Here is a 25,289-nt window from a genome sequence, read left to right on the forward strand (position 1 = left end):
TCTACCACCTGTCCCCTGTGTACAACGGTTGCCGTGGAGCGGTTGTGCAGGGGTCCGGCGGCATCTACAAAGAAGGCACCTGCGTGATCCGAATACTTGTCGTAGGCTTTGGCTCTGGCAGTTCTCCTGTTTTCATGGTGGACGGGGTGCATATTACGTGGCAACGGGCGAGTGATGATATCCTGCTGCCATTCTGGTGGTAGTGATCGCTTGCTGGCGACATGAGTGGGTGGATTGATGCCCAGTGCTTCTAGCGTGGTGCGACCTGCTTTGGTGCGTGCGAGCCGAATGACTTGGTTCATGTAATGAGCTTGGAAGAGTTCTGACGCTGTATTATAGATGCCCATTTCAAGGAGCCTGTCATTCATGGCCCATGGTGGTAGAGTGAGGGCTTTCCTATATGTAAGTCGGACTAGACGGTCCAGTTTGAGTTCGTCCTTTTTGAGAACGCGCAGGTACGGGAAGCTGTAAGTGACACGACTGATCACAAAGGCCTGTACGAGACGCAGTATGTCCGCTTCTTTAATGCCACGGTGTCGATTGGCAATCCTGGATATCATTCGGGAGATATTGGTGCAGGTAGTGCGGAGCTTTTGAATTGCTGCGTTGTTGTTGCCCTGATTATTAATGTCCGGGGATTGATGGAGTTGGATATTCAACGGAATTTGGTTGCCACGCTTCCTAAATACCAGGAGTTCTGATTTAGTAGGGGAGCATCGAAGTCCGCAAGCGAGACCGATGCGCTCTACAGTTTCTGCTGCCCGTTGAAGTGCTTCTTCCATCTGTCCCATGCTGCCGGTGTTGGTCCATATAGTGATATCATCTGCGTATAGAGCGTGCTTGATTCCGGGTATCTCGTTGAGTGCCCTAGGCAGGTCCAGTAGTGCTATATTAAACAGCAGTGGCGAAATTACTGCCCCTTGCGGTGTGCCAGAGTCCCCCATTGTGATGGGGGCAGATTTTGTGTCGCCAGCTCGTATGGTCACGTGACGGTTGTGCAGGAAGTCGCGCACGTAGTCGTATGTACGCTGTCCGATTCCGATTCTAGCCAAGTTGTTCAGGATGGCTGAGTGCCGGACATTATCAAAGGCTCCCTGAAAGTCAATCGCCAGAATGGCGCGCTCCTGTTGCGTGGCTCCACTGGGGCGATCGATTATGTCGTACTTGAGTTGGAATAGAACGTCCTGTGCCGATAAATGCGCTCTAAAGCCAAACATTGTATGTGGGAAGAAGTCATTAGCTTCCATGTATTCAGTGATCCTGATTTGAAGTGCTTTCTCCATGACCTTCCCTGCACAGGAGGTGAGTGAGATGGGACGAAGGTTGTCAATATTGATGGACTTTCCGTGTTTGGGAATAAATACAATTTCAGCCGATTTCCATTCCTGCGGAAGCATACCTTCTTGCCAATACTTATTAATTTGGTCGGCAAAGAGCTCGAGCATGTCGTCACTTAAGTTGGCCATAAGGGTGGTAGTAATTTGGTCTGGACCTGGAGCCGTTCCTCGACGCATCCTGTCAATTGCCACTCTGATCTCTGCAGTCGTGAAGTCACGGTCCATTTCCGGGTTTGCAGTTCCGTTGTATGCGGAAATGTGGTCAGCGCTCACGGAGGTATTGATGTATTTGTCCTCCAGATCTCGAAAGAGTTGAGCTGTGTCCCCTGCATTAGCATGGATTGCCCGCTGAAGATTTCGACGGGCGGCTCCACGTGATTGTTCCGGGTCTATTAGATACCTGAGTAGGTGCCAGGCTGATTTAGTGTGTAATGCGCCCGTAAGTGCGTCACGCTTGGCGAACCAATTTTCTTTTGCGAGTTTCGTGGCGTATTCCTCTGCCTGTGCCGTGACCTCCGCGATGCGCTGTCTGAGCTTGCGGTTTAGCTTCTGGCGCTTCCATCGTCTGGTCAGTTGATGTCTTGCGTCCCAGAGATGGAGCAGATGCTGATCAACTGCTGGTGTTTCCGGCGTAGTTGAGATTGTCTTGGTCACTTCCTGCTTTAGTTTTATAAGGGTTCGTGCCCATTCGTCATAAGAATTGGGCGGCTGGTGAAACGGAAAGTTTTCCGTTTTGCGAAAGGCTTGCCAGTCAACCAGTTGTGTTGATTTATTGCGGACTTTATGCCGACCATATGTTATGGTGGTATGTATGATGTAATGATCGCTGCCCAACGCTTCCTCGGAGTTTAGCCATTTTGGTTGCGGAGCATTTAGAGTCATGGTGAGATCCGGGCATGTGTCTCGCGATACGCTGTTGCCAAGCCGCGTGGGATGGTCCGCGTCAGTGAGTAACGTGAGCCCTTCGAGCGTCATTAGGGTATGTAATTTACGCCCTTTAACGTCTTCAATGACGTAGCCCCAATCCGCATGTTTGGCGTTGAAGTCGCCTACCACTATCAAAGGAGCCCGTGCTGCCATGGATTTCGCCTTGCGAATGACCTCCGTAAACGTATGGTGTCGGTCCGCAGGCCGGCTGTATATATTTAGGACGTATATTGATTGATGGCATTTTTTGCGTGGCAGAAATTGGACGAATACATATTGTAAGGCAGCGGCCCTGAGGTCGAGGTCATGCTGTAAAGCTGCATATTGATTATGGACAAACGTGACTGCCGATATGCTATCGGCACTAGCGTAAGCCGTGTACGAGGATAGTTTTGCTGCCGGTTGCCCGACATCTTGTAGAGCTATAATTTCTGGTATCCATTCTAGCGTTTGAATATATTGATGCAGTGATGCTGCTTTACGGCGAAAACTGCGACAGTTCCACTGAATTACTGTAAATTGCGGATCGCGACTAGCCATCATGTGGCGTAGTGGAGGCGTCGTCGCTGTCTGGATTGATGGATAGAGCTGCAGCTGGCATATCACGTCGTCCCGACAGGAGCTTGACACCCTTGCAATGCTTGCCTTCGTTGAGTTGAGTTACTTGCATGTTGTGTTTGGCTATGATTGATTGCATCTGAGTGATATACGGCATTGCAAGCTCGTGCAGTTTTTTTGCGTTGCGTTCTTCGAGCGCACTAACGTGCTTCATGATGGATTGCTCTATCGTTTGGGTTATGGTTTCCGTAAAGGCGCTTAATTTCTGCTCCAAGGCCTTGTCCACCAAGTCCACTATTGAGGCCTGTGTCGGCGTGGTCAGGGAGTTACGGCGTTGGGTGATATGAGTGTCTGGTTCTGGAGTCTCGGAAGATGCTGGGGACATCTCGCAGTCTGCTGAAGTAGCTGCCGTAGGGGTTGTCTGGGGACACTTATTTCCTTGTATTTCCTGTCGAAGGCGGGAAATTACCTGCTGCTGTTGTGCGACTAGCTGTTGCAATTGGGTTAGCGTTCGATTTTGCTGCTCAATAGTGCTTTGAAGCTGTGCGATTATCGGCGATTCGGTATTGCGAGAGCTATTTTGAGTGCGAGGGGAGGCGACCACTGTTGCCCAGCTCACCTGAGGTCCCGTTAACTTGAGTACCGGTGGCGTGGCTGTCGTCTGGCCCTGCCGGGTGTGTTGCTGAGCGGGTCGGCGCCCACTGGACCGTGACCGTGACCGGCCCCCTTGGACTGTGACCGTGACCGGCGTCCCTTGGACCGTGACCGTGATCTGGATGGGGAGCCCACCCGATTCCCGGAGCGGGACCGGGAAGTCGATCTCTCGCGGGTTTCTTTGCCGGCCACGCTGGTGATGTCTCTCTGTCCGTTGTGGTGGCGAGTCGGGTCCGGCTTCGTCCGCGTGTTTGGCCGGCCGGTGGGTTTGCGGACTTGGAGGGGGCTGGTTGGCGATATCTGCGCGGGCAGTCGCGAGAGCCGGCAACGTGCGGGCCGCCACAGAGCACACATCTCGGTGGCACTCGTGTGGTTGCGACGCGTCTACTCCAGTTTTGCCGCATAGCGCGCACCGTTCGTTCTCTGGCACGGGCGCGGGGCACACGTCCGTACGGTGTCCCGGCTTCCCGTACGTAGCACAAATTGCGTTGGTTTTCCTGTATTTTTGCACCAGGGTGGCTTCATTGAGGAAGAAGACGCACCTTGGGAGATTGCTGTGCTCAAATGTGAGCGCCACTACGTTTGTGGAGCCAAGCCTCCGGGCCCCGATGATTTGGTTATGCGGCGAGGTGGTGTTCTCATCCAGGATGTAATCCGTTGTAAATGTGTTGGCCAGCCGGATTACGCCCTTGCCCATGTTGTCCGTTGCCTTGAGGTAAGCTTGCACGTTGATGGTTCTGTCGGTCAACCGCAGCTTGTCCAAGCCGAGGAGGATGGGCAGCACACGCTCTTCCTTGGTGCCGACGACGACCAGATTCTGTTCCCATATCGGGTGCAGGCTGTATTTATGTGCGAGATTTGGGTCCGCTTCTGCGTTGTCGCTACGCTGGGAGATGGCTGCCCGTATGGCGTTGCCGATACTGCCCGTACCTCTGTATTGAGTTAAGTTGCAGGTTTCCCTTGGTTTGATGATGACCACGTACTCGTCAGCATCCATGCGAGGCGAGTAGCGTGGTGCGCCTATATTCTTGCTGGGGCCACCACCAGAAAGGGAAGAAATGGTCCCTGCAGCATCGCTTGTCGTTGTGAGCGTCGCCCCCGCCGTCGGAGGTGTGCGAACGCCGGTGCGGTGGCGACGCATTTCTCGAAGTACCCCCTCGTAATGAGGGGAAAAATTGGCCGATGATGGAGCAGCCAGCTGTATTTCTTGGACTTGCATGCTGTCGGGGTCATAGCCACGAATAACGGGCTCCTGAGAATGCGTGTCCATGGTTTGGGCGGCGGTCGCGCGGCCGTACTCGCTGCTAAGCCTAAGGCCGAGCAGCGTCCCACGAGCTCGCCAAGGTTTTTCGCAGATAAAGGTCCAAAAAATTGGCCCACCTGGATGATTTGGTGTCCAGGGACTCCTGGTGACTAGCGGAATCGATGGATATTAGTTTTGCGGTCGTAGTCCAAAATTGGCGCACACAGCGATTCTCGAAAGAAGGAGCGTTCGGAGCATGCGTCTGCTCCGACCCGCGCCGCACCTGCGTATCCTCTTCTTTAAGGAAAAATATTTTAGAATCAAGATTTACAGAGCTTGGTTTAGGCTTTTCAATTCTAAATATCATTTCTCTAGGAGCCTCCTCTCTTGGAAAGTGCCACAGGGATATTTGCTCAGCCATGGAGGAATTTATTGTTGCTTCAAAGAGATTTTCTTGAATTCTGAAAATTTTATTTTTATTCATTTCCTCCGGTTAACTTTACCAATTTTAGTATTACCAATTGTTGCCTAATACCATCCAAATCTTGGCCAAATCCCCCGCAGTGGGTGTGCGCCATCATTATAAGGCATACCATACCGATAGCGGATGAGCCTTTCGTAAGTCGGCGAAGCTGTTCTACACCTACAGCTGTTCGCACCGCGCACAGGAGAGCAGACAGCCATGCCGATCAACAGCGTCTCACCAGGCTTCTACGAGTGGACCATGCCCGTTCCCCGCGAACTGTGGCACCCGCAAGACCCGGAGTTGCTGCGAGCGGCGAAGCCATACGCCGAGGTAGAGAGTGTCTTGGGCTACACGTTTCGTGACAAGGTGAGGTAATTTCGGGGAGAGAGCGAGGAATCAAGAAAGATCAAATAGGCGTGACGTACAACGTGAGGTCAGTAGACAGACGCAATGGATATCTTGCCTACTCCATTGCCCATCTCGCGTTTTTTTCGGTGGGAGGTCGAGGATGTTCCTTAGAATCGAAATCAGGACAAAAAAAAAATCACCGCCACTTCCACTCCGTGACGATGGTCGAACAGCGAAGCTGTGTTAATTGGGTGAGTCTATTCTCCCGGCAGCATTTGTATCGGCGCGCACCTCCTATTGGCGCTCGGAAGTCACATCACAAACTGCCGGGGAAAAAACGGCCTGAAGGTGCGCCCTAACCTAACATCACATAACCTAATATCACCTAATCTAACCTAGCATAACATAACATAACCTAACATAACACCCTAACCTTCCAAGAGCCAATAGGAGGTGAGTGCCGGCAGAAATTCGTAGCAGAAGTTCTCCCGGCTGCCGGGAGAATAGCCACTGCCGTGTTAATTACACCGAGTGTTAGTTACACCATGCAAGTCAAACTTCGCAAGCAGTCTTTTGTTTCGCCATTCTTTCACGTCATTTTCGCTTTTGCATGCTTCGCGTGGTTAGCATTCTTCGGGAGTGCTTTTTTGCGGTTCTCTCAGTGTGCTTTTTATCAGAGGAGCTGTTTAAGCTGTCGGTTAGGCCGTGGAGCGTTAGCAGAAAACTGCGCCTGGCGATTGACGTCACCGCGCGTTGCCTAGCAACGCCGCGCACCAGCTGTGCAAGGCGTTGCTAGGTGATGCACGTGACGTCATTGCTCGGCGACCTTACCACCCTCTCACAGGTTGCCCTCGCCACAGCGCGAGGCGCGGCCGACGTATCCAACGTATTGGAATTTCTTCGAGCACCGGTAGGTACCCAGCCCTGCGTCTACTGGGACTCGTGTCGGCGTGAGAGAGGTTAGTTGAAGAGTGGCACGTATGTATACACAGTGCCACATGCTCAGTGTTCAAAGTTGGTCCGATTATTGGTTTCGAACCCTGCTACTTCCGCACAGCAGCACAATGCACTACCCATTCAACCACTGGCTACCCAGTGAACCAGGCAGGCAGGAAAGCGGTTAAATACAAACATACAATCATAGATAGATATATAGATATATTCCTTGGAAAGTCTGTGAAGTACCCAAAGAATTCTAAAGCATTAAATAATTGAAAGTCACTTTAGCATACGCCAATGAGGGTGAAGGCGAAAACCTGCGCGCTCAAGAGACGTTAATTAAATTACTTGACATTCTCATTCGAATGCGTTGTTCATTCTTACTTGTTTTTTCCCACCAAAGGTCGCGGGTTCGAGTGCCTTAAATAACGCTACCTTAATTAACATTGCTTTAATTAACCTCACCCTAATTAATACTGAAGGTCATGGGTTCGACTCCCACCAAAGGTCGAGGGTTCGAGTGCCTTAATTAACTCTACATTAATTAACTGTGCCTCAATTCGCCTTAACTCCAAAGGTGGTGGGTTCGACTCCCACATAAGCTCTCAAGTGTTCGACTCCCACCGAAGGTTGTAGGTTCGAGTGCCTGAATTAACTGTAATTTAACTCTATCTTAATTAACACGATGACGACGACCACGGTGACCCGCGTACCATAAAAATTTTTGCATGAGCTTTGCTTGCTTACCCGTGCTACCAGAATTGTTGCGTGAGCATTGCTTGCTTACTCATAGAAGATGATGACGACGGTGACCCGCAGACCATCGAAATTGTTTCGTGAGCGTTTGCATATAGGTATAGGGCACGATGTCTGGTCGGTGTAGTAAGTAAATTATTAAACCGAGTCGGCATCGTGTACGATTTCGCGTCGACAACACGGTGTTCACTCAAGGACGTCGAAAGGTCGAATGAACGATGAGACATATAAAGCTTTCGCCTTAATAAAGGAAAACAAAAATTACTACTGATCGCGGTAACTGTCTGTGACAGCATTTCCTGATGTGGATTCGCGTGCTCTGCGTTTCACGGTAATCCACGAGTTGATAGCGCTGCCGCTGGCAACTCGTGCGCTGCAGTCGCGATGCGTCTGACACGGAAGTACCATTCGCGGGACGTCATCTCGTACGCGGCCAAGTGGCCCTTCAGAAAACAGTAGCGCTCAGGGTTTTGTTTCAGCTTACTGTTATTTTCACCGGTTACGTCGGTGTATACATTGCAGGAACGATCGTTACCAGCTGATTTCCACATCAAGCGTGTCCGTTTGCCATGCCCAAACATGGTCCTTTAAGGACCTCCATTTTTCGAATATTCGCACCGCGCAGGGTTTCCTGCTACTGGCATTCACCCACGAGTCGTTTCCCCCGGCATCTCGCATCGTTCCGGGCTATATGCGGCCTTTGGACTTCATGGGCGACGCCCTGCTGAAGGAACAGCTGACCGTCCACCTGTACGGGACCATCTATCCCCTGACACCGAAGGCGCTGCACGAGACACGCAAGCGCCTCGAGAGCAACCGCTTCTTCGGCTACGTGGTGGTCCACCACGGGATGCACAAGCTGCTCCGATCCGGGTCCTCCGCGCTCAGCGAGGACATCGTTGGATACGTGAGAATGCTGAGAGACGGGGTGAGTTGAGAGCGTCCAAAGAAAAGAAAATTCCCCGATGAATGCGATATTCACAATTCTAATTCTGAGCGCAGCTGTTTAGGTGTTTTGAATTTGCGATATATTGTGGCAAACAATTTTATTCTGAACGACAGGGCCCTCTCGGGCGGCGGCGCTGAGCCTCTGCTCAGGTCGCTCGTTTAGCAGCTGCAGCAGACGAAGCACTTCCACCGGTTGTGTCGCTCATGAAGCTGGAGCCAATAGCGACAGCAGAAGTGGACAGTCCACTAGGTGGATTCTTACAGAATACCCCCCCTGCTTTCCTCAGCAGCGTTGATACTGTCAGGTTATAGTGACCATAGAGGTTCATACAATAATTTTTTGTAGGAAACTTTATTGTGGTAATGGTGAGCAACCACCGTGCCACAACGTACGTAACGAAACTTAATTGGGTAACGAAACTGTTTATAACGGCGAGCACTCTCGTAGAGCGTCGAAATCTGATTCAGCGGGTCAAGCGCACCTGCTTTTATACATGACTCGTCCGGGGTTTCAGGATAATCCCTCGGGCCTTCCAGAAAGTACTACACAATTGGTGTCGCGCATACAATCTGATTACGCAAGGTTCAGCGGCAACAGACCACGGATAGAACCAGCGATAAATAAACTGATGCGTTGGTAAGAGACGTCAGTGTTCTAAAATAAAAGAGGGGGAGGAAGAGGAGTTGTGGTGGTACAGCTGTTGGATCTTGTTTTTAGAGTGCAGCTCTTAATGGCCCGTTCTAAAGCCCCTATATATAAAAAGTAGCGACACTCTTCTCCTCCGCCTTCCCTCCTCCTCGTTCCTCCTCTCTTTCGCGCTCCTTTTTCGACCGTTGCGCCGCCTACATCGTTTGAAACACGTGCACTTGTTTATCTTTCACCGCTGATCAGATTCGACGATCGCCGACTGTGTTCGTCGCTATCGTCGTGCTCCTCGCCAGTCGGTAGACGCTTCTCGGGCGAAAATGGCGATGGAGCGTGATCGTAAACAAACGCAGCCAGCGCCCGGGGGCTCGACGGTCCACGTGATGCCATTAGGCCAATACCGACGCGACGTCGGCCTCGGACAGGGTGGGCGAGGAGGCGGCGGCATTCTTCAAAGCGTGACGCTACTTTTATTGCGATAGCAATTATATGGACACTTCAACCAGATTTCTGCCGTCGCCGTCGTCGTCGCCGTGAGGTTCCCTATAGATAAAATCTTCGCCGCGCGCTGTATGCCCGAGCAAAAGCGTGCGGGGACGCGCGCTATCACGGAGAGCGAACGCACTCAATCTCCCACGCGCAAGCAAGGAAGCGGGAAGCCAGCGCCGGAGGGAGCGGGGGGGGGAGGGGGGGGGGGCGCACTTCTACTCTGCCAACGACCGCGCTCGTCGCTCGCTCGCACCGTCGCTTATCTCCACACGGCTCTGACCTTTATGCGCCGTGCATTCGCCGCTCAGTTTCCGTTGAAGCGATAGACCGCACGTACCTTCGCCCGCTGCTGCGGCGTATGCGCTTGCTGCCAGCGTTTTGACAGTCGTTGTCTGCAGTCATTCAGTGTGATCTATTCATGTTTGTTTGTGCGCGCTCACACCACGCTTGTTCAATCAGTTAGTAATAGACGGGCCACATTTTCCAACGCACGCTACACGTGCAATGCTGCCCGGGTCGGCAGTGCAGCGCTACAGGTGTGTCCCTTCGCACGCGCTGCCCACGGGAAGCGCTTCTCATCAACACCACCGTTTCACACGCGCCTTCTCGTGGTCATCGAGTCTCTCTTCATGTCGGTCTACTTATGCCGCAGCATACCTGCTTACTTAATCAGCTCATGTTTACAATTGATATTGCTACCAAAGCCGCTCACCTTACTTCGTATGACATTGCTGTGTTGCTATCGCATTCATTGCTTCGCCCTTAGGGCGAAACTGTGACATTTTGTTTATATATATAGGGGCTTTAGCCCGTTCCTGGGCTGAACTAGAGTGTACTAGACCATATTCTAGTACACTCTAGCTGAAAGTCGGCGACGGCGCAATCGAGCGAACGAGCACAACAGCGAAAGATGAAAGAACTAGACGCGAACCTCGAACGGCGGAGACCAATGAGAGCGGCCACTTCAGTGACGTGCGCGCGGGAAACTGGTTTCATGCGGACCCGCCCGACCGCTTGTTGCGTACTCGTATCTGGTCTCAGCCGGACCACTGGTTTCGTACTATCGTCTGCTCGCCTAAGCTCTCGCTCGCGCTTTTTTGATTTGCTTGGTTTGGTCTCGCTCGCGTTTGTATCGATTGTCACGGTTTGCGGTTGTTTTGTTATCTGATTGTATGCGCGAAGCGAATTGTGTAGTACTTTCTGTAAGCCAAGCGGCACCCGCGATTGCAGTGGAACCTTCGACGAGTATGTTTAAAAGCCGACGCGCTTGACCCGCAGATCAGATTTTCGACGATTGCAGACTCTGCTACATGTGTCTCTCAAATTCTTTGCCGGAATATATCGCGATATAGCTGCGTTCAAATTTCGCATTAATCGTCGGTGCTTTTTTTTTTTTTTTTCATGAACAGTTGATTTTCCTCACTAACTGGTTCTTCTCCTCCTCCCTCATTGAGGGCGGAGGATAGAGCACATAAACGAGCACATAAACTCTAAGCAGTTGCTGCACTTTCCTTTGTAATACCACAAATCTTAATCAATATTTTAGTCACCAAATTCGCCTAATGAGGTTTTTCTGTGTTTCGCGCGTAACTTAATAGAGAAATGAAAAATAAGTTGCAGTCTGGGCCTCAGCTTAAGCTGCTCTACTATTTGTGAACCATTGCAAAAGTCGCGTTCTGGTCGAGAGAGCGCCTGGACATCATCACGTGACGTGCTCTGTACACTGAAGGATGGTTTGCTGAGCAACTTGGTATTCCATTTTTGAGGCGAGCAGTGCTAGAAGACATAATACGAAGGCAAGGAATAATGTTTTTACTGGAATCACACAAATACGTGGCAAACTGGCCTTGTGACACTGCCTGTGTGCTGCGTGATAGCTGGGACACCCTGTATATATATATATATATATATATATATATATATATATACCGGGTGTCCCAGCTATCACGCAGCACGATTTAAAAATAGAGGAACGGCGTTATGCGAAGCAAACCGAGTGTGTATTGTTTCCAGTGCAGTGGAGTAGCCGTCAGTAATTCTTTCGTTGCTGAGATTTAATTAGCTAATTGTAATTAATTATCTAATTCGAGAAGTATACTGCCCTAATTATCAAAGTGTCAATGAGAGAATCGTAGAGCAACATGAAAAACTCCTGATACAGTTTTCTGTTGCTCAATACGTGCCACATAAATGTGTTTTTCCGAGCATGAAAGGAGCCCGCGAATACAAGCAGAATTGCCGCGCGACTGGTCGCTCGAGGCACTGTGCGTGTATTCGCGGGCTTCTTTCACGCTCGGAAAAACACTTTTATATGTAGCACGTATATTGAGCAACAGAAAGCTGCATCGGGAGTTTTTCATGTTGCTCTACGATTCTCTCATTGACACTTTGATAATTAGGGCAGTATACTTCTCGAATTAGATAATTAATTACAATTAGCTAATTAAATCTCAGCAACGAAAAAATTACTGGCGGCTACTCCACTGCACTGGAAACAATACACACTAGGTTTAGGTTTACTTCGCGTAACGCCGTTCTTTTTTTAAATCGTGCTGCGTGATAGCTGGGGACACCCTGTATATATATATATATATATATATATATATATATATATATATATATATATACATATATATTGTAATCACTATTAACGTACTTCGTCATTTTCATTTGTACATTGTCATTATCACCATCCCTGTTCTACTTGTTTGCGCATGAGCTGGGGCGTTTCCTTTTTGGAATAAAAAGCGCTTGACAGCTTGGTCGGTCTCGGTCTTATAAAGTGGCGGAGGTACGTCATGACCCCGGTCTCGGCCTTATAATATATATATATATATATATATATTCCTATTTATATCTATCTATCCACCCAATATGATCTTCTCACACACCAAGGAGTATCCGGGCTTCAAGATTGCTGCTCCTCCCAAGCCCCTAGCGGACGCCTTCGAGGCCCTGGCATCAGCCGTGTACTTGGACTCGGACCAGTGCAAAGCCACCCTGTGGCGTTCTTTCTTTCCCCTGCTGCGGCACCAGATCAACGTGGAGCTCCAGAATACCGCGGCCATAGCCGGAAGGAGGCGCAGCTCCACCACCAGCGGCAGCATGTCACCCGATGAATAAATGTAAACGCCGGATGTTCATTTCCCGCCTAGGACAGCGGCGCATTGAATTCGCATTTCCGTAGGCCGTTTGTCTTATAATCCACTTTCCTTAGAAATAAAGAAAAATAACTATACGTGGTTTCTTCACATGGGGCTGCTTCATTTCGGCATACTATATTCGACGCAGAAAAACGAACAAACATACAGCTGCGATTCAATGTTACGTGCATTTTATGCTAACATCTTAAATTAAAACGCTCGATGTCGCTACTGGAGGTATCTTTTTCTTTTCTTTTTTTTTCTGTTTTGCATGGGTTACCACGTGAAATATCGTAGAAACTATATAGAAACGTGGAGGCCCGTTTAGGCACCTATAAAATGTGTCCTTCATTAGTCATCGTACATATCCGGTCCTCAGCTAGGTGCGTCATGATTGCTTTTTCACAGACATTCACTGTGTCTGTGTAAGGCATGTCCAAAACTAGAATATGCGTATTCGCTGCAGATGCGATATGACGGAACGCTTCGGAGATGGATGGTAGACTCAAGGTCGAAGTGATGAGATGCATAAGCGCCGCCCCGCCTCGAATTATCCGGAGAGAGAGCTATGGAGAAGTGAGCGATGATATGGCGTGCGTGTCCCATCGCCCGAGAAGTTCTCAAGATGACACCAGTCTTGAGAAAACAATTCCCAGCCCAAAGTTAGCGTGGAAATGCATTGGCGCTCCAGTTACTCTCGTGCTTCAATGCAAAAAACGGGGCTTTGTAGGTTGTACTCGCAGAAACATTTTTGTCTCGTTTTTATCGCTTTACTGGAAGCATTTTTTTCTCTCGTTTTTATAGCTTTACGTTACCCGCCGGGGTGGCTCAGTCAGCTAAGGCGTTGCGCTGCTGAGCACGAGATCGCGGGATCGAATCCCGGCCGCGGCGGCCGCATTTCGATGGAGGCGAAATGCAAAAACGCGCGTGTGCTTGCGTTGTAGTGCACGTTAAAGAACCCCAGTGGTCAAAATTAATCCGAAGATAGAGAAAAATATATATATATATATATATATATATATATATATATATAGAGAGAGAGAGAGAGAACGAAAGAGAAATAAATAAAGAGAGATAGAAAGACCGAGAGACGGAGAGCGAGAGAAAGAAAATCACCAAGAAGGTCACAGAAACAAAGAGAGAGAGAAAGAAAATCACCAGGAAGGTCAGAGAAAGAGATAGGGAAAGAGAGAGAAAGAAAATTACCCCGAAGGTCAGATACACACGCGACAAGCTTCGCTTACCCCCATTTTCTGGACAGGGGAAGGGCTGGTGAGTTTTTTTTTTTTTTTTTTTTTTTTTTTTTTGTTAATAGTTCCGGTTACTTTTGGGTATCCCCTCGTATTTTCTGTTCACATGTGATTCTGAAGTAATGTAATGGTTCTCACCGACTTGCAATAGGTTTTCCAACAAAACTGACTCGCCATCCCGGCCCTGCGAAAGTGGCTGTCCAGCGACGCTGTTTTTTCCCACCACTACAACTGCTGAGGGGGGTATGCAATGCTTTATGGCTTTAGAGTAATGGCAATAATGATGTTTAGAGTAATGGAAATTTTGACAGCACGCCGCCGCCTGTAGCAGTGCTGCAACAACATTGAAATCAGTTGCTAGGCTGGTAAAATCGGCATTTGCGCGACGCGCTGCCGCTCTCTGGCGAGCTCCCGCTGCTGCTCGTGCTGAGCGGAGTCCATCGTGCGAAAGGGCGCGCGCCGGCGACACACGTGCTCGCTCCTCCCCCTCCCTCGGCGCGCGCTCTGATTGCTCCGCTCCTCAGCTGGCGCAGCCTCTGATTGGTCCCGGCGGAACTGACGCGCCCTCTGGTGGTGGGTTCCCGAACCTGCCCCTGCGCGACACCGCTGGACAGACAGACGGCGAAGAGTCGCCTTAGAATAGCTCCGCTGTTAAAACGAACAGCGCTACCGAACAGCAAACTACCGTTTGTTTTCTTGTTTGCAGGCCAGACTTGTTAAAGCCCAGGTAACAGCAGAGATAACCGTTGTTTTCCAGCCAGATCTTCTAGCGAGTGGCTATGTACGGAAGAGGGCGGGCACTATTTTGCAAGTCGCCTGTCAATCGCACTTTCGGCATTGTTGGTGTGCTATATTATTCTAGATTTAAAAATACAGGAACGAAGCTTTGCGCTAGAACTTTGATAGTATCATATGATACAAGTTTCACTCACTCTCGGTGACCTGCATGCTGTCCGACTTGCGTTTGAAGAGATGTTTGGAAGTAACTTGCGAAGAAAGTTTTGTAGTCATCACGCGACGCATATTACTATTTAATCACACTCGGGAATTGACGAGACACACAGTCCGAAGCAGGGCTGCTTCCTGTTTGTAAAAAGCCTTTGTGAAAATCACCGCATCCGTAGTTCGCAGTAAAATAAGGGCCAATAGTTCTGAGAGATTTGAAAGTGTCGTGTCTCTCATGACACCGGTCTGAAAATTGTCGAGACGTTAGGATGGGCTTTCCGCAGCAAGCAGCACGCATGTTACGACGCGGTAGGTGAGCCTCAGCTAGGCGACTGACCACGACCGTCTGGCACGTGTTGAGTGACTCGACACTCTCGCTATGTGCATAATTATCCGCCAACTTCGTTCTTGACGCCTTTCAAGCGCACCCCCCCCCCCTTCTCCTCGCATCCGTCACCCCACTCCCCTTCTTAAAATTCTTTTGTCGTACTAACATGTCGTACTCAACATTCACCAGGTCGTTGAACGGCGTGGCGGCCCCTAACATTCCTATATTTCTGTTTCTGCGTGGACTTCGAGGCAATTCACCTACCTGCCCTCCCACCTGTTTGTTGTGGTGGTTTCTTAGCTTCCCTGGACCAGCACCCCTATTCTTGATATATTTTGCCGTGCGCAAATCAGCGTTCCGTAGGCCTTTTTATTGCGATAGCAATTATATGGACACTCAAAAGCAGATTTCTGCCGTCGGCGTCGCCGTCGCCGTGAGGTTCCGTATGACGTCAATGGAGATGAAATCGTGACCGCGCGCTGCCGAACGCTGTATGTGCGAGTGAAAGGGCGCGAAGGACGCGCTCTTTCACGGGGAGTGAACGCACGGCGGAGAACAAACGCGCGTTCTGCGCCGTGCTTCCTTAAGGGCTGCAGAAGTAGGCGTCTCTTTCCTCCTTTACAATCACCATATATGTAGAGCAAACGCGCCTTCTTCCGATGCGCGAGAGGCCGTGGGGGAGAGGGGGAGGGAAGGGAGGCGACGTTTAGCTGTGGCACCAAGTGCCTATTTATATCAGAGGCTCCGGCAACAGTCACCAACGCCGCACGCATTTTGAGCGAACGCGGGCAAAACGCCGACGGCGTCGACAACAGTTCTGCGCGTTGCCGGTGCTGCTGCATGTCCAAGTTTATACAGCTGATAAAGCTAATATCATTACTCCGTATAGCTCTCTACAAATTTGCTATCGCAATTGATGCTTCACCTTTCAGGTGAAACTGCGACAACTTTTTTCTTGTCCCGTTTCTTGCCTTGTTTTCATTCTGAACAGCGTGTACAAACTAGCCTAAGAACAAGCTCTTCTCAAGACCGAGACAAGGGAAAGAAAAATTTTAAAAGAAAGGAGGGGGTGCTTATTATGCGTTTCCTAGACAAGCAAGTCGCAACATTTTTGGAATGCTTTTCTTCTGTGCAGCGTGGTCTATGATTCGGTCAAGTACCAGAAGCTCTTCGACGACAGGAATGCCTGGTGGGAAGCAACAATGCCCCTAAGTTCTATGCACGTGCTTGTCCCATATATTTGTCTGTGTATGGAATTTTTAGCGCTGATCCCCCCTCAGCAGTTATGCTTATGTTTAACACGATCCAGAATGAGGTAGAGGTGCGCCATGATTGAGGCTGAAATGTTCTGTGCATGGGAGAGGGGATCGTCCCCATAACAACCCCCTCCCCCCTTCCTTCGGACCGCCACTAGCCCTCGCCTTGCTTTCACATTCAAGCTTTCCCTTTTATCTATGTCACTCTTTCGGAGCCCACTTCCTGAAACTTTATGGTCCGAGGGAAAGGGGGGAGGGGTACTCATCAGAATATTCCGAGGGCGGGGGTGTTTCGACCTCCCCTGGCTACGCCAATGGTATAATGATAGGAGTGCCGTACTGTATTGAGCCATTCGGCTAAAACAGCCACCAACCAGCAGCCGCAGCAGGAAAGTTGAAGCTAAAAAAAAAAAAAGCTTCGCATTAACAAGCGCTAACTTGAACTGCAAGAACTCGTAAACTATGGACCTAAAGTCCTTGCATTCGATGCTGCACTCTGTACTAAAACTACCTAATGTGAAAAAAATATATATGTTGCATGAGCGTTGCTTGCTTGAGCCGCGCACCATCAGAACTGGAGGACGCTTAAGCTTCGCCTAAGAGTGGAACGCGATAGCATTCAAAGATCCCTGGCTGCTTATCAAGCTTTTTTCTCGTATATTCAAATTACAATCCGACGCTATCATGTCTGTCGGTTGTAGATAAGTTGCACTTTACGATTTTAACAGCGAAGGCGTTCTAGCTAACCTTAAAAAGTGGCGCCTGCTGTTGCAAAACCTCGCCGAGCTATGACGTCACTGCGTTGCCTAGCAACCACCTCACGGAGCGGCGTGTGCCTCGCCTCCTCTACGTGCCGTGCACATGTTGCCTTGACATGAGACGTTAAGGAGAGGGAAGGAGAGCATGCACGCAATGCACGGGAGAGGGAAAGAGAAAATGAGAGCGAGATAAAGAAATTGTAGCAGCACCGAGGCAACGCGCAGAGCTGGTGCCGACACCGCCCACGTTGTCTAGCCGCGCATGCGCCAAAGCGATGACGTACTCGCGATCAACGCTCGCGATGACGTCACCTCGCGTTGCCTATAGTAACCGCCGGCCCAGGTGCGCTCTCGCTTCGCCCGACACAGACACAACTCCTGCCTGCCTGCGTTTGTGGCATGCCAGGAAAGCTGTTGCTCGTAGGCACCGACGCGTCCAGCGCTAGTCAAGCGAAATGTCGCAAAAGGGAAGGTACCTCCGAAAATGATGGCTCGAGAATACTTTCCCTACACGCGTAGTTAAGTTAAACCAAGTTAAGACCTAGCAGCAACCAAGTTAATACCTAGTGGTAGCAGCCAGTAAGACTTGAGGATTGACACTTTCGCTGTACCTAAGCTTTGCACGACTGAGTGCAAACTTGCCTGCTTTTTTTTCTGACAAATTTTACTTTGAGAAATTCAATTTTTGTTCACTAACGCCTTGCGCCACGCGTAGGGCGTGTGGTCGGTGTGGTTCGGGATGAATTTCTCCGCCACGGATGCCACGGACGCCGATGCTTACTCCGAAGCCGACACCGACACCGGATTTTCTGCGACACGGGGCCCCCAACGCTATCACGTTAAAAATGTAATGGAAGAACACAGGGTGACAGGGCACATGAACAGGTAACACACTGTACACAATTTTTATTGTTATTGCAGAATCTCTAATCTACGTTTTATCGATAACCTGAACATCCATGTCATCCTCATCAAAAGCATTATCTGGCATCTCAGGCACAAAAGCAGTCTCTGTTGACAAGACTCGGATGATGGCAGCAAGTAGCCGTCGCTGGTTGGCTGATATGGTTCCTGCCAGCAGCCCAGGTGCACCGATTTTCTTTTCAAGAATGCGATCAAACTCTTGCCGCAAGTCCTGTGCATTAGAATAAAAATATATATAAATAAACAGCAAGTTTCACTGCCCCCACTATATCAAGGATTCTCGCAATATCAACAGAAATGCCTCTTGTGAAACCGGACTTTTCTGTCAGGCTTCACTGAAGACATTTTCCAATGTTCAGCTCAAGCTTAACCAGCTTAAAAAGGAGACGCTAGCCAACCGGCGTCTCCTTTTTATAGCGCTGCCTAGCTGTGCATGGTTTACAGCGCATCTGAGTACATACGCAGTCCGTGCGCTCCATGTTTTAGAAGTAATCTGCCACGTATGCAAAGAGTGGGCGTGCCAAGATAGCATGGCATCATGTGCACTGTCTTCCCGCGCATTTAGTACTGGAGATTGTGTAATCCCGAGTTTCGGAGATGCGCTGAAGCTAGAGGCAGATGAAGCATTTGCTCCCGACTGCCGGCACTTTTCATGATAGCGTCGTCCCACTGCGACCAACTGCGGCTCATGGGAACCGTGGGGGCCGGAGTAGACGCGAAAGCATGGCTGGCTTCGCTTCGTAATGCCGATGTGAAGATATTGTCGACACGGCATGAAGCCGTACCTATCGTCGCCAACTCTCAAATTCATCAAAATGAGTCTTTTTTTCATTCAGATTTGCATTTTCCGATTGCCCTGTAATTTGGAAAATTTTGCAGCCCCTTCCATTTAACGAACCATTAATATCGGCAACTGTACTTATTTGCATAACAGGTTGATTTTCAATAGAACGAAGCAAACTGCCAATTTTATCGACTTCGTCATATCGAGGTTTAACTGTATTGTATGTATTTGTTTATATATTTATAACTGTATAAGCATGCCGCGCCCGATTTTTTTCAGCTTGCTGCGAGCGCTCAAGCTAACTCCATAGATATGCCTGGAGAACTACAGAGACCAATCAGAACACAACATGGTATGAGCATCTCACCCAAGGTTCATCGCGGCATCCCGTAGCGGCCGCGCTATCTACGTTATGTAGCAGCGTGGCCTCTGATATTGTGAAGGTCATGCCGAGGTGCCACACGTTAGGTCATTCGTCACTTCCAGTGAGCAGAAATGCTGGTGTTTTTTTTTTCTGTTTCAGTATCAAGAGCGGCAATTTTTTAAAATTCTTCGTGACGCCCCACCCTCATATTTTAAACGTCAAATTTTGCACGGAGTTTCCTCTATGTCTACATTATCTTGCACGAGGCTTTTTATGCAGTCCAATATTTTATTTCAGTTGGCCTTCAACTGTGCATGTGCACATGTTAGTCAACTCTAATCCCTGCTGCACCAACTCATTGTGCCTTATGGCTGCAGTTGTGCTGTGAGCTAGACAAGGCACAGAGATGATTGATCATGTTGACTGTTGTCTTTGCAGCCATATGAAACCATGCAAGACATAACTTCAGCATTTCTGCACCTACGAATAGATGGATGGTCGTGCCATTGGTGGTGTACCGGTGAGAGTGCGACTCTTGATTGGAAAGTTTGCCGCGATTTGAGAGGTCAGTGAAGCAAACAAGGAATACTAATGCTAAGGCATATGCAAGGACCCTACGTTTTTATAAAACAAAAGGTACTACTACTCATAACAATGTTCTTATGCCTTTGCGGTAACTTTGCCATTAATTAAAATTTGCAAAGAAGCTTCAGTGCACTGCAGAGCACATACCTGGACGAGTTCTGCAAGATTATCATCGCACTGAAGAGTGATCCAGTCATCAAGCGTGATAGTGTCCCCGCTGTGCCTGAAAAAGCCTCCAAAGAGCAGAAGTGGAATGGGATAGACTGGAGTGACATCGTGCAGGAATGTCTGAAAAGGAAAAATAAAAATTTCTGAAATTCCGCACAATGCATGAAAACTCTCGTAGCAGCAGCCAAACATGCGCTCCCAATCAATTCGTTGTATGCACATGTTCAGCTACCAGTGCCTTTATGCTTGGCATTCTCAGCCAGGGTGAGCACATTGCATGAAGCTGCAATGAAAATGCCAAGCATAGCACAGTGCTATACCACTCGTAATACTACTGCAATACTATATAAAAGGCCACATAAATATACATAATGTTAATATTTTTTGCGAGTCTGGCATGTGGAAGAACCAGCATAGCACTGCACGTTTGACCCTGTTCGTGCCACAAAAGTGCTGCATGAGGCATTGTGAACCTGACTCCTTAGTGACAAAAATATAAGGAGGAATCACAAAAGACGGCATAATGAAGAAAGAAATTTATGTATTTATCAGCCAGGAAGCCAAAGCATTTCGGAAGCCATAATAGATGGCAAAGGTGGGGAAAAGATCTTTTAGCCATGCAAGGCCTGCCAAATGAAGAAAGCTGTGCAAGCCACAGATATTATTACATACAAAGGCCTCACTTCCATAACTATGTAAATTTATTTATTTTATTTATTACATACTGCTATTGCAGGAGGGCAAAACAAAACGAGAAAGAAAAATAATTACAGATAAAGAAAGTGTCAATATGCAGTTGCAGATTTTATACAATGTTATTTGGGCTCGAGCAACCAAGTCATATGGTAAAAACATTACAAAGAGACATGCAGCACATAATCATCGAATTCTGTAAAGTACCAAGAATTACGCTAGTACATAAGAAAAGTACGCAAGATTTTAACTGTGGGTGGCACATAAGTGATTTTCAAGTAATGTTAAAAATTTATTCAAGTCGTTACAACCAATTATACATTTGGGTAATCCATTCCATTCTCTAATTGCCTGCGGAAAGAAAGAATATTTTAAAAAGTTTGTGTTGAAAAGTTTGTGTGTATTCGTCTTGTAAGGTTAGTTGACGTTTGTGGCATGATTGTCTAGTTTCAGACTTGGATATAAACTTTGAACTGTCGATCTTAAACCGTTTATGAAGAGGTTGGAACAGATTTTTCTGGCGTGCGAATTTAGCACAATTACTTGATATTAAGAGCCCAGATCTTTCAATTAGCTCTGAGGGTGAATTGAATAAATCGCATTTATTGTAGACAAACCTTACGGCTTTTCTTTGCACACCTTCCAGTTTTTTTAACTAAATTATTTGGGGCCGAGAACCAAACTATGTTTGCATATTCTAGTATAGGTCAAATAAAGGTATTGTAGGCTAAGAGCTTTGTTTTAGGTGGTGCAGATCGAAGTTGCCTTTTAAGGAAGAAAAATCTCTTTAAGGTGGACGACGTAACATAATTTGCGTGTGCTTCCCACCTAAAGTCATTTGTAATAACTAATCCAAGGTACTTGTGCTGCTTCGCCATATTTAGTTGCGTGTCACCAATGGTGTAGAAAAAACATATGTTTTGTATATGTGTTATTCTTAGCAAGGCTGATTTTCTTACATTTAAGGTCATCTGCCATTTTGCGCACCATTCTGAAACTGATATTAAGGCATTGTTGAGGACAATACGAATGGAAGGAGAGTTTATTTCTTTATAAATGATGCAATCATCGGTGAAAACCTTATGTTGGTTCTGATGGATGAGGGTAGATCGTTAATAAAAATTAGGAATAAAATAGGAGCCAAGACCCTGCCCTGCGGTACTAATACTAATTACCTGGCCTCAGGCAATTAGAGAATGGAATGGTTTACCTGAATGTATAATTAGTTGTATTGTATAAAATATTCACCAAGATAATTTCCAATAGAATCAGGACAAAACTTGACTTCAGTCAACCAAGAGAACAGGCTGGCTTCAGGAAGGGATATTCTACGATGGACCATATCCATGCCATCAATCAGGTAATCGAGAAATCTGCGGAGTACAATCAACCTCTCTATATGGCTTTCATAGATTATGAAAAGGCATTCGATTCAGTAGAGATACCAGCAGTCATAGAGGCATTGCGTAATCAAGGAGTAGAGGAGGCATACGTGAATATCTTAGGAAATATCTACAAGGATTCCACAGCTACCTTGGTTCTCCACAAGAAAAGTAGAAAGATACCTATCAAGAAAGGGGTCAGGCAAGGAGACACAATCTCTCCAATGCTATTCACTGCATGCTTAGAAGAAGTATTCAAGCTCTTAGACTGGGAAGGATTAGGAGTGAGGGTCGACGGCGAATATCTCAGCAACCTTCGGTTTGCAGATGACATTGTCCTATTGAGCAACAATGGAGAGGAATTACAACAAATGATTGAGGACCTTCATCGAGAAAGTGCAAGAATTGGGTTGAAGATGAATATGCAGAAGACAAAGATAATGTTCAATAGCCTGGCAAGGGAACAAGAATTCAGGATCGCCAGTCAGCCTCTAGAGTCTGTAAAGGAATATGTTTATCTAGGTCAATTACTCACAGGGGACCCTGATCATGAGAAAGAAATTTACAGAATAAAATTGGGTTGGAGTGCATATGGCAGGCATTGCCAAATCCTGACTGGGAGCTTACCACTGTCGTTGAAAAGAAAAGTGTACAATCATTGCATTCTACAGGTGCTAACATATGGGGCAGAAACTTGGAGGTTAACAAAGAAGCTCGAGAACAAGTTAAGGACCGCACAAAGAGCGATGGAACGAAAAATCTTAGGAGTAATGTTAAGAGACAGGAAGAGAGCGGTGTGGATCAGAGAACAAACGGGGGTAGACGATATTCTAGTTGACATTAAGTGGAAGAAATGGAGCTAGGCAGGCCATGTAATGCGTAGGATGGATGACCGGTGGACCATTAGGGTTACGGAATGGATACCAAGAGAAGGGAAGCGCAGTCGAGGACGGCAGAAAGTCAGGTGGGATGATGAGGTTAGGAAATTCGCAGGTGCAAGTTGGAATACGCTAGCGCAAGACAGGGGTAATTGGAGATCGCAGGGAGAGGCCTTCGTCCTGCAGTGGACATAAATATAGGCTGATGATGATGATAATTAGTTGTAATGACTTGAATAAATTTTTAACATTACTTGAAAATCACTTATATGCCACCCACAGTTAAAATCTTGTGTACTTTGGATTTTTTGCTGATTTATGTTTATAAGCTGTGTCCGGTTGGTTAGGTACGAGCTAATCCAGTCTGTAACTGGTCCTTTACCTATTGTCACCTGCAATATTTTTATTAGTTTTTGATGTGATACCCGGTGAAATGCTTTAGAAAAGTCAAGTGAGATAAAGTCGACCTGCTTTTGTTGGTCGAGGGCCAAGGAGATATCATGTATTAGTTCAGTTAATTGTGTAACTGTGGAAAGACCTTTACGAAACCCATGCTGAGATAGTGACAAAATGTGTTCTTTTTTAAGGTAAGTAGTGATATGTTTAAGAATGATGTGCTCGAGTAATTTGCATATTGTGCTTGCTAATGATATTGGGCGATAGTTTGCAACATCAGCTTCACTGCCCGATTTGTGAATTGGTATCACCTATGCCATTTTCCACTCATTTGGCAAGGAACATGATGTTAATGATACGTTGAAGATTATATGCAGATATTTGGTTACCCATTCGGCATAGCGGGTGAGAAACTCATTCGGTATAGTATCAGGCCCTGGTTGCTTCTTGACGTTTATTTTTAGTAAAAGGTTAAAGATACCTGATTCGTCTATGTAAAGAGGTTCTATGTAGTTGGCACTACGAATCTCAACGTGCAGTGAGATGTCGTTGTCTATAGTGAAATTGAGTTAAAGTAATTAATAAATAAGTTAGCTCTGTCTCTAGTTTCTTTGGGGGAAATTGCACTGTCTTTCCGATTCTTAGGATTTAAGTAGTTGCAAAATTTTTGTGGTGCATCATTTAAAAAATGAGGTAATGTGAAATAATAGTAATGATTTTTAGCTGCGGTTATATTAGACCTCATTGAACTGATAGCTTCCGCAAGGTTCTTTCTAGTCAAAAGATTTGGTGTTCGTTTAGAAGATTTTCTTTGCGTTTTGCAATAATAATGTCGCGATTTATCCATAGACTGAATTTTTTTTGTTTTCTTTGTTTTGGTTGGTATGTAGTAAGACATGCAATGCGACACTTCTTTAAACTTCTGCCACAACAATTCGATATCAGCATCGGGATAGCTAGCAAGCTGCTCAAACGAACTAAACTCGTTTGACAGGTGGTCGACTCGACTAATATCATCAGCATTCTTGAAATCGAGAAAAGTTAAAACTGATTCAGAGGGCTTTATAAGGTCACGCACCAGAATGAAACAAAATACTGTCTTGTGGTCCGATATGCCATCTATTAACTCAACACTAGCTTTATCACAGAGAAGATGGTCGCTAACAAACACCAGGTCAAGTATATTTAAGGAACGCCCCTGCACACGGGTACTGCTAGTAAAACATAGGCAGTAAAACAGTCATTTCACAAACATCATACTATTTGTAGTAGAAACAGCATGCACTCGCATGAATAAAAAACTTCGAACTTTGCCCTCTTTCAAACATTTATCCAGTGATAAATGCCGTACATGTGCCTACAAGAGCTATAACTCTAGAAAGAAACAGTCATTCCACTTCTGCAAGTTTCATGATGTTTACTAACAGTGCAGTAAAGCTGAGGACAAAGGCAAGGATTGGTTTGCCTGGTTTCTGGCCTTGACTCAATTATTGCACAAAGCCACATATGAAAGGGAAAATAAACACAAAAAAAAAATACATGTGTTCTACATCCAGATCTGATTTCGCACTGCAGAATTCGCTTCACATTAAATTTTCGCTACACACGAAATGGTGGGGACGTGCTGAGATTACAAATATTTTCAAAAAGTGAGCAGTATGTTCTCAGGTGGAAAATCAGCAACATGTCTGATACTTTCGTACACCTTTGCTGTTTTGCTAAAACCGTGGTACTGCTGCTGCTACACATATATAAACATCAAGTAAGTCCACATAGTGTACCATAAAATACCCCCTAAAGTTTAAAACACATGAGGATAATGTGCTGTAAAATAAGTAACAACTGTTCATGACAGCCAGTAAAACAACTTAATGGACGAGGAATGTTGTTTAATGTGAGCAAGTTACTGCTGCCATTCAAGATGAGGGCATGCATGTCACTGTACAACAGCCATGGGGTACTTACCTTTGTAGACCGAATTTTGGTATAATACACAAACCACTGAGTGTCAAAGCCGCATTCAGATACATTCACAGACTTTGGGTGTAGTGCGGCCTTCGCGTCAGTCTTTGTGGAGCACCTCACAAGTCTGTAAAAGCAAAAGTGCAACACTTAATATTTGCA

The 25,289-nt window shown here is 47.2% G+C and overlaps 2 protein-coding genes across 3 annotated transcripts in view; one reads left to right on the top strand and one right to left on the bottom strand.

The window, feature by feature from the left end:
- The first annotated feature begins 7,857 nt into the window (after positions 1-7,857).
- Positions 7,858-12,444, top strand: LOC119444144 (uncharacterized). Its single transcript, XM_037708608.2, has 2 exons — positions 7,858-8,156; positions 12,207-12,444. Exons 1-2 carry the CDS (start codon positions 7,920-7,922, stop codon positions 12,432-12,434), a joined length of 465 nt encoding a protein of 154 aa, XP_037564536.2. The 5' UTR covers positions 7,858-7,919; the 3' UTR covers positions 12,435-12,444.
- A 5,436-nt stretch (positions 12,445-17,880) lies between these two features.
- The window catches only part of LOC119446182 (ATP-dependent DNA/RNA helicase DHX36), a 51,343-nt gene continuing 43,934 nt past the window's right edge, over positions 17,881-25,289 (bottom strand). For both annotated transcript variants that reach the window (XM_037710543.2, XM_049663963.1), the window contains exons 23-25: positions 25,131-25,254; positions 19,796-19,936; positions 17,881-18,126 (exon numbers count right to left, since the gene is read on the bottom strand). In XM_037710543.2, the coding sequence (XP_037566471.1) occupies positions 17,923-18,126; positions 19,796-19,936; positions 25,131-25,254 (469 nt within the window). In that variant the 3' untranslated portion in view covers positions 17,881-17,922. The remainder of the gene's footprint in view (positions 18,127-19,795; positions 19,937-25,130; positions 25,255-25,289) is intronic.

The sequence above is a fragment of the Dermacentor silvarum genome, chromosome 3, assembly GCF_013339745.2.
Source record: "Dermacentor silvarum isolate Dsil-2018 chromosome 3, BIME_Dsil_1.4, whole genome shotgun sequence".
Taxonomy (NCBI): domain Eukaryota; kingdom Metazoa; phylum Arthropoda; class Arachnida; order Ixodida; family Ixodidae; genus Dermacentor; species Dermacentor silvarum.

What these genes read in the sequence shown, in the direction of transcription:
- LOC119444144 (XM_037708608.2), top strand. Translation starts at nt 7,920, where the DNA reads ATGCGGCCTTTGGACTTCATGGGCGACGCCCTGCTGAAGGAACAGCTG. An exon ending in TGAGAATGCTGAGAGACGGG is followed by an intron (nt 8,157 to 12,206) that starts GTGAGTTGAGAG and finishes TCACACACCAAG; the next exon opens with GAGTATCCGGGCTTCAAGAT.